The sequence below is a fragment of the Lithobates pipiens genome, unplaced genomic scaffold (assembly GCF_037356315.1).
Source record: "Lithobates pipiens isolate NorthernLeopardFrog02 unplaced genomic scaffold, aLitPip1_a1.2 Scaffold_13, whole genome shotgun sequence".
Taxonomy (NCBI): Eukaryota; Metazoa; Chordata; class Amphibia; order Anura; family Ranidae; genus Lithobates; species Lithobates pipiens.
Window position 1 is genome coordinate 103,948,850 of NW_027507718.1, and position 15,919 is coordinate 103,964,768.

The 15,919-nt window shown below is 39.2% G+C and overlaps 1 protein-coding gene across 1 annotated transcript in view; it reads left to right on the forward strand.

Annotated features, from left to right (window-relative positions):
- LOC143974212 (uncharacterized) overlaps positions 1-14,914 on the forward strand; it is a 69,467-nt gene extending 54,553 nt beyond the window's left edge. Inside the window, exons 4-6 of the mRNA XM_077475366.1 lie at positions 303-429; positions 7,861-7,969; positions 11,835-14,914. Coding sequence (XP_077331492.1) covers positions 303-429; positions 7,861-7,969; positions 11,835-12,176 — 578 coding nt within the window. The 3' untranslated portion in view covers positions 12,177-14,914. The remainder of the gene's footprint in view (positions 1-302; positions 430-7,860; positions 7,970-11,834) is intronic.
- Positions 14,915-15,919: the final 1,005 nt, after the last annotated feature.

A 15,919-nucleotide genomic window follows, 5' to 3' on the forward strand; every position in this document is an offset into this window, starting at 1 on the left:
CAGGTTTCAGTTACTGTGCCAAGACTAATTAAAGGGCAAACAGTAATTAACCACTATGTTGCTTATAATGAATGTCTTAATAGTATATCTGCTGTTTTAGCCATTGGTTAGTAAAAGTGACTTCAGGTAACATTTGGAGACCGCTGATGAAACTGAAATGATGTACAAAGCACATCATTTTATTAATAATAATTTTTCTCCAGAGCAACCATGTGATAACACTACACAATCGTATATAAGAATGCATGAATATAAGCGAAAGACATGATACAATTTTATTATTATGCATTTGTTTGTTACAGGTGATCTTACCCAGCATGTCAGAGTAAAACATATAGAAGCCGCTACAGGAAAACCGCCTTTACTCCAGTTGTGCGAATTTTGTGGCCAAGCAGTAAAGCACTATAAAAGCCATAAAATATTTTGCAGGTACAAATAACATTGTTTGAATGTCTTTGACCCATGCAGCTTGGTGTAGGTACACTTTTTTTTTTATTTTCTGTCCCAACCCCAGTCTTATCCTCACTTGTCCCTCATCCAGCAATATATTGTCAGTGAGGTTACAGAGCAACTTGACAAAATCTTCCCAGGTAGGTCGGGACGTGTACTCCTATTCATTCCAATGTAGAGTTAAGCTAGAGAACAAACTCTCTATTGGATTGAATGAGAGTGCAAAGCACTTTCATGGACCTGACCAGAAAAGTTTAGACAAGCCGGTATCATTGGTGATATGTCGCTGAATTTGGGACAGGTAAGTATAAAACTGCAGCAAATTCAGTTTTTTGCAAGCAATGTGATTCATTTCAATTTTATTATTCATAAGTGGACAGTGACAATGTTAATGCATGAACACCAATAGTATTTTTTATGTATTCAATAGACAAGAAAAAATCTATTTTGGTCAATGTTGGTTAAAAAAAAAGTAATTTTACTGCAGAAAAAAAGGTAATTAGGGCTAGTTAGAAGTTAAATAGGTTGTCGGTGGACACATCTCCGAGCGGGCCGATTGTGTGAATGGACGTTAAAATAATGTTATAAAAACGTCAGTAGCTTTACAGTGAGTTTTTCAACGTTTTTACAATAGCGGTTTTTAGCGTTTATTAGTGTTAGCCTTTTAGCATTTTATTTTTTTGAAGAAAATGTATTTATTTCAATGGATCAAAACAGTTAAATGCTGGTGAGCAAAGTTTTGGAGCGTTTATCAGCATTAGAGCGTTTTTACAGCTGAAAAATGTCTCTCGGAATCCACTAGGTTTGGAGTTTTTTTTTACTGCTCAAAAACGCCACTGCCCAAAACTGTTGATAACGGCCTATGTGTGCATGGACATATAGGATCACATGATGGAAATGTTAATGACTGTAGAAAAAGACATCTACAGCCAAAAACAACTGCTGTAAAAACATCAAAAAATGTCCAGTGTGCATGAGGCCTAAAGGGTTTACATTCGGTGCCTTGAAAAAGTTTTCATACCTCTTGAAATTATCCACATTTTGTCAAATTACAACCAAAAACGTAACCACTTGCCTACCAGCCACCGTCATTGTACTGCGGCAGGTTGGCACGTTCCCGGCGAGCCATCGTAGCTATACGTCGGCTCCTCTAAGTCGGATAGCTGACACGCGTGCCCGCTGCACTGCGGGAGTGCCGATGCTTGTGGCTGGCGGTCGCAATGACCGCCAGCCACGAGCAATTGCGGGCATGAGAGGGAGAACAAGGACGTGTGTGTGTAAACAGTCTGCTCTGAGAGGAGATGCAGATTGTAAGTTTCTAATGGCTAGAAACCACGATCTGTCATCTCCTATAGTCAGTCCCCTCCCCTACAGTTAGAACACACAGTCAGGGAACACAATTAACACCTTCCCTGCCAGTGACATTTATACAGTAATCAGTGCATTTTTATAGCCCTGATCGCTGTATAATTGTCAGTCTTCACAAAAATGTGTCAAAAGTGTCCAATGTGTCCTCCATAATGTCGCAGTCACGATAAAAATCGCAGATCGCCGCCATTACTAGTAAAAAAATAATAATAAAAATTCTATAATCTATTGTAGACGCTATAACTTTTGCGCAAACCAATCAATATACACTTATTGTGATTTTTATTACCAAAAATATGTAGAAGAATACATATCGGCCTAAACTGAGGAAGAGCATATGCTTTTTTTTTAAATAAAATTGTGGATATTTATTATAGCAAAAAGTACAAAATATTGTTTTTTTTTTGTTTTGTTTTTTTAAATTGTCGCTATTTTTTTGTTTATAGCACAAAAAATAAAAACCACAGAGATAATCAAATAGCACCAAAAGAAAGCTCTATATGTGGGAAAAGAAAGTATGCCAATTTTGTTTGAGTACAGCGTCACACGACCGCGTAATTGTCAGTTAAAGCAACGCAGTGCGTATCGCAAAAAATGCTCTGGTCATTGAGCAGCCAAATCTTCCAGGGCTAAAGTGGTTAAATATATTTTATTGGGATTTTATGTGATAGACCAACTCAAAGTGGCACATAATTGTGAAGTGGAAGGAAAATGATAAATGGTTTTCAAATTTTTTTTTTTCAAATAAATATCTGAAAAGTGTGGCGTGCAATTGTATTCAGCCCTCTTTACTCTGATACTCCTAACTAAAATCTAGTGGGACCAGTTGCCTTCAGAAGTCACCCAATTACTAAATGGAGTCCACCTGTGTGTAATTTAATCTCAGTATAAAAATACAGCTGTTATGTGAAGCCCTCAGAGGTTTGTTAGAGAACTTTACTGAACAAACAGCATCATGAAGGCCAATGAACACACCAGACAGGTCAGGGATAACTTTGTGGAGAAGTTTAATGCACGGTTAGGTTATAAAAAAATATACCAACGGGTGAACATTGAGCACTGTTGAATCCATCATCCAAAAATGGAAATTGAAAACTATGCCTGCAAAAATACCACAACATAGCCATCCACCTAAACAGACAGGCTGGGCAAGGAGACCATTAATCAGAGAAGCAGCCAAGAGGCCCATGGTAACTCTGGAGGAGCTGCAAAGATCCACAGTTCAGGCGGGAGAATCCCCACCGTGAGACATGTTGGTGGCAGCATCATGTTGTGGGGAGGTTTTTCTTCAACAGGGACAGGGAAGCTGGTCAGAGTTGATGGGAAGATGGATGGAGCCAAATAACGGGCAAACTTAAAAGAAAACCTGTTAGTGTCTGCAAACGACTTGAGACTGGGTGGGAGGTTCATGTTCCAGCAGAACGACGACTCTAAACATACAGCCAGAGCTACAATGGAATGGTTTGGATCAAAGCATATTCATGTGTTAGAACGGCCCAGTTAAAGTCCAGACCTGAATCCAATTGAGAATCTGTGGCAAGACTTGAAAATTGCTGCTCACAGACGCTCTCCATCCAATGTGACAGATCTTGAGCTATTTTGCAAAGATTGGGCAAAAATGTCACTCTCTAGATGTGCAAAGCTGGTAGAGACATAACCAAAAAGACTTGCAGCTGTAATTGCAGCGAAAGGTGATTCTACAAAGTGACACAGGGGGGCTGAACACAAATGTATTGCCACACTATTCACATATTTATTTGTAAAAAAAATGTAAATCATTTATAATTTTCCTTCCACTTCACAATTATGTGCCACTTTGTGTTGGTCTATCACATAAAATATATTTACGTTTTTGGTTGTAACATGACAAAATGTAGAAAAGTTAAAAGGGTATGAATACTTTTTCAAGTCACAGTAAATAAAAGCTGATCATTGTAAGCACCCCTGTCAGTGTTAAATGGTTTGTCTTGACCCTTTAACTGCTACATCAGCAGGCCTGTTTGTTCTGTTGAAAAACATCAGACTTACTGTCTAGATCACCAGGTAAAAATAAAATAGAGCCTAAAAAGGAAACATACAGCCATCATCTAAGAATAAGTAAGCTGTAATATAATAAATGTTTACTTTTGGGTTTATTACTGCTTTAACTTATGTTAATGTGCAAATGAAAGGTCAAACGTTTGCAGTTACTATTTCATTTACAAGTAGCTCAATGTACCAATACTTATTACACTGTATTCATTCGATGACACATGCAGATTATCTGCAAGTGTCACTTTACACAGGCGTGGCTGCATTTTGACTAACGCTATGTAATACACAGCAAATACTGGCTGTTATTTTGAGAATTGGTAATTATTGGTAATAGCTGTGAGGGGAGCTGAACAAAGAAAGCACATCGGTTGAACATTGTTAATGTTTTCTAGGATGTATCTTCTACATATAAAATCATGAAGTAGTTAAGGATATTAGTGCAATGGTTTATCAAGTACAAGTATGCATTTATGTTTGTTAAAATCTTTGATATATATGTGTATGTGTGTATATGTATATATGTATATATGTGTTTATATATATATATATATATATATATATATATATATATATATATATATATATATATATATATATATATATATATATATATATACACACATACACACACACACACATTATATATATATATATATATATACACACACACATTCACTCACTCTTACCTGGTTTCTTTTTCATCTCAACAAAAGTGGAGTTTCACTTTAAATAATTTTTAAAAGACATTTGACTGACTTTGAAAAAAACAATTTTGTAGGGGTTTTAGGATATGTGGGAGTAATGATGGCTTGGGTGTGTTATTAGGCTTGGTTCAGACTGGGATGACCTGTTAGGCGACTTACCTGCCTAACAAGTCACGCTCATTCAGTCGCTCTGGCCTATAAAAAGGTTCCTGTACTACTTGGGGGCAACTTTGGAGTGGCTTGCATTGACTTCTATCACAGAAGTCATTTGCAGGCCCTGCTGAACTCGCGCTGTGTGGGGCGGCTTCAGAGTTAGACGACTTTGAAGCTGCCCCAGTGTGAACTAAGACTTGCGGTGCAGAATTATGCAACTAAATTAAGAACAAACATTTTCCCATCTCACTGTTTATTTTCATCTGTTAAAGTGAGAATAATAAACAAACCACCCATTAGAGCCGGTTCACACTGCGGGCGAGGCGACACGACTCGCCTCGCCGCGCTCTCGCAAGTCGCCCCCGTTCTGTACAATGGAACCGTTCTGAGAGGAGCGACTCGAGTCGCTACGACTCAGAAAAAAGGTTCCTGTACTACTTCTGGGCGACCTGGGGGCGACTTGCATTGACTTCTATACAGAAGTCATCTGCAAGTTGCCGCTGAGGTCGCGGCAGGTCGCGGCGAGGCAAGTCGGTGTCGCCTCGCATCGCCTGCAGTGTGAACCGGCCCTTATTGTTTTCCTTCACGTAAATCTCCTGTTTAAGAAGGGCCCACAAGTTCTCAATAGGGGTTAGGTCAGGTGATGAAGTGAGTCATTAATCTTTCACCTTTAAGGCAGTGGAGTACTTTTTACTCTCCCACTGGTTGAAGAAAGTGTCTTCTAAAAACTGGCAGTAGGTTTGGGAGTTGATTTTGAGTCCATCTTCAACCTGAAAAGATCCAACTAGCTCATCTTTAATAATACCAGCCCATAACGCTACCCTACCTCTGCCTTGCTGGTGTCAAAGTGGAGCTCTGTGTCCATTACTGATCCATCCACAGGCCCATCTATTTGGTCCATCAAGAGTCACTCATTTCATCAGTCCCTAAAACCTATCTTCAGATATTTCTTGGAAAAGGCTTGACGTTTCAATGTGCCTTGTTCAGTAGTGGTCGGGTTTCGGCCTACCTTACTTTGGCCATGGCTCTAAGCACTGAACACCTTGTACTTCTGTGCACTCCAGGTAGGTTGCAGTTCTGCCATATGACAGCACTGGAGGATAATGGGTTACTGGTAGCTTCACATTTTTGATTATTTTCAAATCTTTGGCAGTTAACTTGCATATTTTTTTTTAATCAATGTCTTTCTTGTGACCCCGTTGACTATTTGCAACACAACATTTGATGGGTCTGTGATCAAGAGTGCTGCATCCCTCTGAAAGACCTTTTTTTTTTTTTTCTTTTTTTTTTACAATTTTTGATTTTTCAGAGTCAGTTAACCTCCTTAGCGATAATCCCGTGTGTGGCTTGGGGTGAATTTTCAGTACCAAAAGCAGTAACCCCGAGCCACACTCGGGATCGCATCGCATGATCCAGGCAAAGTTACATAATTGGTAACACCAGTCCATCCAGTTCAACCTGAGTAAGTGTCTACAATTGTCCCTATCCCTGTACATTGTACACTCACATTGGTCCCTACCCTCAAGGAGCCCACAACCCAAGGTCCCCATTCATATACTAGGGCCAATTTTGGACAGAAGCCAATTAACCTACCAGCACGTCTTTGGAATATGGGAGGAAACCTGAGTACCCGGAGGAAACCCACGCAGGCACAGGGAGAACATGAAAACTCCAGGCAGGTAGTGTCGTGGTTGGGATTCGAACCAGCGACCCTTTTTACTGCTAGGTGAGAGTGCTAACCTGCGCTGTCTCCCTGCTGTGTGTGCGAGCCGGATCTATCACAGTGCAAAGCTCCATTCCCCGCAAGCGATGCAACACACGGGGACGGAGAACAGCGCCAAATTCAAAAAGTAAAAAACACACTACACATACAGTACACTGTAATCTTACAGATTACATTACTGTATCAAATTATTGCACATCCCTTTTGTCCCTAGTGGTTTGTCCAGTGCACTGCATGCAGTTTTATATTATAAAAACTGTTTTTTCTGCCTGTAAACTGGAGATTGTCCATAGCAACCAAAAAGTGTCCCTTTACATCAAAAGCAGTTTTAGACCAGCTAGAAAACAGCGATAATAAATTAGAATCACTTGCAGAATTGAGCGATAGCGATTTGTGGGGAAATCCATCATTAAACACTGAAAGTAATGACAGCGACAATTCTGCAACTGAGCAAATTTCAGTGTTTTTGATTTGATTACATTGCTGAATATTTTTTATTAGTATTTGTTATAATTATTTATTATATTATAATTTTGTGTTTCAAACTTTATCATACCCGGGATGTCTACTAGACTCTGGTTTGGACAGATTTAAGTGTGTTATTCCTAAGAATTACAGGCCTACAAATATAAAACGCCAAATTTTCATGCAAAACATTGTACCGCTTTGAGCATCAAAAATCCAAAATAATCATTCCGCCAGTGAGGTTAAAACGCTTTTTTGGCCCATTTTGCTAGAGGAAAAGAAACTGCCTATTATTATGCTAACCTTGATATAGGGTGTTGATCTCCTTAGGTCACATCTTCCCTCATTACACAAATGCACATCACCTGATATGCTTAAACCCAATAAGCATTCAAGTTTATACAGCTTGGAGTTAAACAATCTGCATAAAAATTATAATTTGATCAAAATACTCACTTGCCTAATAATTGGGCACACAGTGTATCACAGCCCAGTCTCTCCTTTGCTAGCTGTGTCTCCATAAAGCCTTGTTTTAGACCTTCTTTGAGAATAATGATGTTTGTGGGTCGTTTCCAACTTTTAAGGCAAAGACATATCCACTTGGATATCAAATGACAGAATAGAAGATGTAGTATAAAGGCTTTAACATCTTTAATATACAGTAACTCCAATACACCCCAGATATGGACAATCGGCACTTGCCTAGACTACCTCCTCTTTTTTCAAGGTTGGCCAATAATGGGTATAGCAAAATCTGCTGCAGATTGGACAACATGTACAGTACTTCATGTGTGTGGGTAGTTTAGGTGCATTGAGCCAACAAATGAAATGTAGATAGGTGTATTGACCCACAAATCTTTGCTTTTATGTATTAGTGTTACTAAATTAGCAAAGTTGATTTTCCAATCTGAACATGTTTTATGTGACCATTTATGTTTTTCTATATCTTATTGTGTTGGCCAGTGGAGTGAAGAAGTTTAAGTGTGACTTCTGTGTTCAGTCTTTCCACCGCATTTCAGAACTCAAGAGGCATACGTGGACTCATACTGGAGAACTTCCATATCGTTGCAAAGTAAGTACTACCAACTGTGCCAGCTTGTTCAATTGTTATGTCCAGTTTTAGGCTAAAATACTGGCCAGCAAGATGATACCGTTCTTACAGAAAGTCAACCAATTAAATCATTGTTGGCTTTGTGACAGTGAAAGAGGCATGAGACCTTACAGCGGAACTAAACCCACCGATGTAACCATTTAAAAAAAAAAAAAAAGTTATTACCGTCATGCCAGGAATTCTAACTTACATTTGCTTGTGCCCTCAATCAAGCTGTAAAACCATTAAATGGCTGGTGCAATAACTGATCACATGTGCACCACCATGAAAAGGTAAACATCAAACAGAGGTCAAGGTGGCAGCTTCCTGGGCTGAAAAGAAGAGCAGGGTTCAATTCCCGTTTTAAACCTGGCTCTTATATCCAGTCAGGGGCCTCTCCAGTTCTTCTGCCTTCTGTGAATATGGAGAAGGCCTTTGGCTCACCCTTTTATATAATGACCTGCCACCACACATGCGTTCCTGAATCAGAGCACTCTGTTGTACACTTATGTAGGTAATCAAGAATATGGCAAAATATCCAAAACACTTTTTAAATTACAAATGGCAGCAGACAGGGCTTTCTCCATGTCACGATTAATTTTTTCTTTGTAGAACACCTCCTTAGGAAGATCAGACTCGGAAGGTCTGATTAGGTCAATGGGTAGGTAACGCATTTCACACAAATTATTTACTATGTTATGTGTTCTAACCCCTGACTTCCCTCCTATATTATCCCTATACTACTCAAATAGTTACAAAATTATAACTTTCTAACTTCAAAATTTTTGTACAGACATCTGGGGTCTTGAGCTATAAATAGATGGTTAGAATCTTGGCAGGTTTAGCAGGGACCGTCCGAGATTCAAACCATCTATGGGCAGGCTGAATGTACCCAAGTCGATCCATGAATCAACTTGGGTACAACCATCGTGTCGGATTTTTGGCATGCCCTTTATTGCCAGCGGGTATAGGTGCTAGCAAAAATGACTGTGTTGATGGGGGAATCTAACGATTTTCTTTTCTGCAACTCGTCGATCCAGGAAAGAAAATGGCACCATCTATGGCTTGCTTTAGGTGTATCATTAACAACCCCCAAGGGAAAGCAAATGTTTTGAATGTGCTTACCAGCAATAAAATCTCATTGATCCCAGGTTGCTGCTGACCTTTTCCAAGCATTCCAAATAAACCTTACTCCTTGCTGGACCTATGATTTGAGATCTGACCAAATGGCAAGGAATCTATTTTACTTAGTTTGGCAGATACAAGGTTTTAAGGATGTTTTAATGCCATTTGGAGGATACTGTAACTCCTTACTTCTTTAATAAAAAAAAGTAAAGTAACTCGGCCATTTCAAAGTCCATTATAAAGTAGCTAAATGATTGACAACACTGTAAAAATGTTACTATCTGTACTTCCCAGTTTTATTTGTTCAGCTAGAATAAGGGTTTTCTCTGAAATTACCTCACAGCTGCTACATTGGCAATCCCAATTCACTGATGGTCTCAATCTCTCTCCAGTAAAGCAGTGTGTAGAGACTGATGGATGACAGTGACGGACAAGGAAACTTTATTAACATTTTGGCATATTGGATTATCTCTTCTAACTTCAGCTGTTATTTATAACACTTGGTCCCTTTTAGTTTACTTCCTTCCCTTGCCACTATGGAAATATAATATTTGGGGGCAGGTACCTTTTTTATCTATTCCAGATCATTCCAGCCACCTCGCCACCTTTTTTCCATCCTTTCTCATCACCATTCTCTGTCGTTCTGATACACTGAGGTTCCAAATTGCTTTATCCACAACACAAGCTTACTTCCCCTCAGAGCCACATGGGATCATTTTAACTACAACGGCTCCTATATGTGCTGCCTTTCCCTACAAGACCAAATGTATACACTCTCTAACTCTTTTGGAGGCAGACTTCAAATTATTATGCATATATTCGTACATACCAGTCGCTTTTGGTAAGAGCATTTGTTTCCTATTGATTGAGTAATGATAGCTATTTTTTGTTAACTCAAGTCTGACCAACTTTTTTTGCACACTCTTACCAAATGTCTTACTGTTCTTTATAAAAATAGTTTTATGATTATATGAAAGTTCTATCTAGAAGCAGACAACACTGGATTACTAAAAATAAACACGAAATCACACTGAAAAGCGTAAAAGCAGCTTGCACAAGTTCTCATATAAATTGTAAACCCAAAGTGCCATGCTAAAAGTAAGACCTAAATGAGGTATTATAAATAACCATATACATCAAATAAAGCTAGTGCTAGTACACACCAAAATAAAAACAAAATATATAGCCCCACAGAGAAATACCAGTTATGTGAAAAGTAAATCAGAGAAGGGAATCTTGATCCACATTTGATCAGTTGATATTCTGGATACTACAACACCCTTGAGTGCAACACCACCTTAGTGTACAAAAAAACACTCTCACCAGAGTTAGTAAACTCTTTAACCAAGAGTCAAAATGGCATATGAATCTCAATGGTCACTGGTATGGATGATAAACATCCTCCAGGTCACTACTGTATCCTTTTAGACGACACATTGGCAATCGAAGCTACCCCATGTCAACATGGAAAAAGAGTCGAGACCACATCGCATTAAATGAACTACTTCCTGGTTTCAGAGAGCTTGATGACGTCACGAGCGATAGCTTTGGTGGAGTGTCTTCGTGGGTCAAGATTACCTTCACTGATTCACTTTTCACTTTGGGACAACTCACATCACCGATATTTCTCTATGGGACTATATATAGATTTTTTTAAATTTAATGTGCACTATCACTGGCTTTATTTAATGTATATTGTTATTTATAATACCATGGTACTTTGGGTTTACAATTAATTTATACACTGGATTCTTGCACTAGGCAGAAACCGCTCTTGCTAAGCTCCTCTAAATCAAGTTTTTCTTTGTCACCCGACATTTATGCCTTCAACGCTGAGTCACAACTTTTCCCACCTCACTAAATATTAGGGCTTAGTCCTGAAATTAGGCTCCTCCACCCACGTTTTGGTGCGCCACCTTAAAACAACCCTAAAAGAAGAGGATACATACCGCTACATCCGCCTGTGCCACCAAATGCTTCACTGGTAAAAAATAAATAAAAATCCTCAGTAACCTGGGAGTGTGTCTCTGTACTAAGGGACACGGTAGTGACTTGGCTGACAGAAGGAACAACCTGAGTGCAGTGAATACATATGAGATCAACACCCTGGAAGTGTTAGTTTCTGAGAAGGTTAAAAAGGAAGATTTCTAATCAACAGGGCGATGTTCTAGCAATCATTTTTTAACCTGGCCATGGTTGGTCTTTTAATCATTCAATGAAATCTCTGGCTTGATCCCTTGTTGATAATTTATTTCCTCCTTTTACAGGGTATTTTTTTGAATAGAGTAGAGAAGGGTTACAATCCCTGATTTTTTATTTTTTTTTGCTGCTTGTGTACCATTGTTCAAATTTCACTTTACATTCTGTCCCAAAGACACAACAGGAAGGGAGGAAAGCTCCCATAGTGAAGGGAATATCCTCATAGACTTGCCCTGTTAGAAGATTGCCTCTTTTTCTAGGAATTTCCTATCACTTTCTTTTTTGGTGACTGTCATCAGTACAAATAGAAGTAAAAAATGCCACAACTAAAACCAGATACACTAGAAAGTCTGTAAATTCCACAAATGTAAGGAGTATACCAGTTTTGGTTCCCTTCTGCAATACTGAGGGATTTTTACAAGCATATTTTTTTTTCTTTCGTAAAATAAAGATAGAATGTATTTCTGGATTTTTTTTTTTTTTTTTGCCAAATCTCTGAACGTTCTTTTTTTTTTTTTTGCAGATCTGTGGGAAAGGCTGCAGACATCCGAGTAACATGAAGAAACATATTCGTACAGTTCACAAAGCAGACATGCGAGTGCAGATTAATAGAGAACATGCATCTCCCAGATTCTGCAAGAACAGGAGGCCAGCTTCTAAATTTTCAAGTCAAGTGCAAATGCTGCCTCCTGACCACTCCATTCCAGTATCCAGTATAACTGGAGATCAAGTGATCCAAACGGACTCTGTGTCACCGTTATCTCTTTCCTACATCTCCATCTTTACTGGTGATGAACAATCAGCCAATGATTTCCCCCCATATGACTCACAGAGTGCATCATCCGATACTGTCAGATCATTGTAACAAAGACTTTCATTTTAAATTAAATGTGATTTATCATTGTGGTACATGGTAATAAGACTAATGTTAATGAAAGTGGTTCTAAAGTCAAAGCCATTTTTTTTTTTTTTTACCTTAAAGTGATTTTAAACATATATTTTTTAAAATAATAATCATGTCATACTTGCCTGCTCTGCAATGGTTTTGCACAGAGCAGCCTTGATCCTCGTTTTCCGAGTCTCCTGCTGCCTCTCCTAGCTTCTCCCCCTGTTGAGGGTCATACAGGCCTAACCCCAAGTTGCACTGTGTGTGTCTATTGACACACAGCGTGTCTTGGCCCCTGCTCTCTTCTCACTGGCTTTGATTGACAGCAGCAAGATCCAGTGGCTCCCGCTGCTGTCTCCATGTCCAAGTATAAGGGGAGCCAGGGGTTGAACTGCACACAGGTTTTTTACCTTAATATAGGGAATGCATTAATATAAAAAAAAACAAAAAAAAAAACGTTACAACTTTATTGCATTAACCACTTGACCTTCGGAAGGTTTACCCCCCTAATGACCAGGTCATTTTTTGTGATACGGCACTGTTACTTTAACTGTTAATTGCGTGGTCATGCAACATTGTACACAAATAAAATGTATGTCCTTTTTTTTCCCAACAAATAGAGCTTTCTTTTGTTGGTATTTGATCACCTCTGAGTTTATAGCGCAAAAAATAAACAAAAAAACCCGACAATTTTGAAAAAAAAATATATTTTTTACTGCTATATTACACATCCAATAATTTTTCTTTTTTTTTTAAATCTAATTTCTTTATAAATTTAGACCAATATGTATTCTGCTATATATTTTTGGTAAAAAAAAAAAAAATCCCAATAAGCGTATATTGATTGGTTTGCACAAAAGTTATAGCGTCTACAAACTATGGGATATATACTGGAATTTTTTTTTTTTAAACTAGTAATGGCAGCAATCAGCGACTTATAGCAGGACTGCGATATTGTGGTGGACAATTGGACACTGATGCTTTTTTGGGAACCAGTGACACCAATACAGTGATCAGTGATAAAAATATGCACTGTCACTGTACTAATGACACTGGCTGGGAAGGGGTTACACATCTAGAGTGATCAAAGGGTTAAATGTGTGACTAAGCAGTGTTTTCATGTACTGTGTGCGGTGCTTTTACTACTAGAAGTAATGTATTTTATTCCCTGCTTTGGTGAGAAAGACAATCCTTTACTCCCCCGCTGACAGAACAGAGCAGAGCTCTGCCATGTTTACATAGGCAGGGCTCTGTCCTGTTTGTGTTCCTGACGATCAGCGTGTGCCACCGGTCGTCCACTGGCGTCACCCTCTGACACCCTACCTGGAAGTGCCAGACTATGTACATAGTAATCTGGCAGGAGATAGCTTCCTTGCCACCATATAGGCAAGTTATACGTTTATAAAAATCCCTAAATACGTGCTCTTCCGATCCAGTGGTGTTATCCCATCTGCAGCGCCATAGGCTCCCACTGCTGTCAGTCAAATCCTGTGAGGAGGGAAGGGGGGGGTGGTAGAGCCATGCTGTGTGTGCCTATGGATGCACATAACCCGACCTGGTAGGATAGTCACACGGGTGCCCCCTCATCACACAGTTTGCACAGAGCAGGTAAATATAACATCTTTTTTTATTTTAAGTAAAAAATGCCTTCACTTTAAGTTCATCCTTGCATCTTTAGTTTACTGGAAGACATAACAGGAGGAAAAAAAAAATCCTTGCTGATCCCCAAGATAAGTGATATCAGTTAGGAATAGACGGCAAAAAAGGGTCTTGTACTATTTTACCCTCAGCTTACAGGACAAGTCTGTGTTTTGAATTGAATATTTCAATTTTGAATTTGCATTTTCTACTCCAACCAAATTTGTTCAAAAACAAAGTAGGTCTATAAACATATTAGAAATTTAAAATTGGTATGATCTATTGTAAGTGGTCACATGAAGGAACAAGGTGACCAATGACACAAGGATGCTTACTAGCACAGTATAAGGCACTTTTCGCACACTCTCTCTTCCAACAGGTTTCATTGCAGTTCTATACAGATGCATTAGTCACCAGCTTGTGTCAATGGCACAGGAGACACGCAATTCCTCTTCATCAGTACCTAGCTATGTCTTAGCAGTGCCTGAGATGTGCCTCATGTTGACTTGGAGCAGATCTTGCTGGAGCCCAAGAAGAACTGTAAGAGCTTTGTCCTATATTTCCCATCTGAGAAATAACCAAGGAACAAAGCACCAGAGAGAAACCATGCTTCGAGACAAGTAAACACTACAGATATATATGTTCAGATTTCACAACTGAGGTTTACAACCACTTTAAGGTGAACAGATTTGTTTTACTTTAGGAGAGCTTTAATCTCTTTTTGACACTACATTGCGATGTACACAAGAAAAAAAGGCTTGTGTAACTTCACAGAATAACATTATAGTGGCTATAAAGGCAGAGGTATTTTTTTTTTTTTTTTTAACTTGATGCATTCTCTGCAAAAAAATCACCTGTGTTAAGCTCTCCCACTTAAATAGTTACCTGAGGCAATCTTGATTCAGCACTGATTGTGGTTGTAGTGGGTATGTTTGTCGTGCTAGTGTCCTGTTTTACAGCAAATGCTTTTATATGGCAAATAAGTTTACCCACCCTTTTTTATATGTTGATACATTCAGATTATGAAAAACTACCTTGCTGTGGGCTTAGGCCATTAATATACAGTTGTGGACATATGAGATCTGTGTGTTTTTACTGTCTGGTACATTATTGGTATTTTCATAAGTGAAGGATTTTAATCCTGTGTCAGGGATAATTATAACTATTGGAGACAGTAGTTAGAATTTCAATAAGTACCCTTAACTGTCCTATGCATTAAGGTGAAAAAACTTCTGGCAGTCACGACTCCCCGTTTTACCTACCCGAGCCCTGTATTTCACTCGGTAGAGAGTCGCTGTCCCTCTCTGCATGGGGTCCTGGCTCTTGATTGGATAGATTGATGGCAGTGCAGGCATTGGCTCTCCCGCTCTCAATCAAATCCAATGAAGCGGGCAGCAAGGCTGAGTCCAGCATTCATGTCTATGGATGCCAAATGCTGCCCACAAGGTAACCCCCCCTGGGAGAGCGCTTCTCCTAGGGTGTTATCTGATGCGGGGAGGAGCTGCCGAGGGACCCCAGAAGTCGAGGATCAGAACGAGCCGCACAGTGAAAGTAAGTATATGTTTGTTATTTTACATTTTAAAAAAATTAGCCTTTACAACCACTTTAAACGCTAAATTCACCTTTATGAAAAAAAAGAATAAATGCACACATTTTCCCTGGAAATAACAGGTGTAATGTTAGGCTTCTTTATACACTCTGTGTAACACTGTGCCTGTACCGTTGTATGGATTGTACGCTTTAGAGCAGTAGGAAGTGTCAGTGGACTACAAGGGCACTGATCAGCACTCACTTAGAACTACAGTCCAAATGTTTTGGTGGAAGATGGAACTTGTAGTCTATTCATTCACAGATTTCTGATTTAAAATGAGTCAGTGGCTGCGGGGGAGAGGATCCCATGCCCACTGTCACTGGGAGGGGGCTCTGGCCATAGGAGGCAGGTGATTCGAAGCAAGATGCACTCTATCAGCGTAACATGTTCCTACAGGTGAACCTATCCTCTAAATGCTCATTTAAGTCTAGAGGACTAGTGGTTGTAGGTCCTCTGACATAATCAAATACAGTGACAAGCCCATAGCCATGCA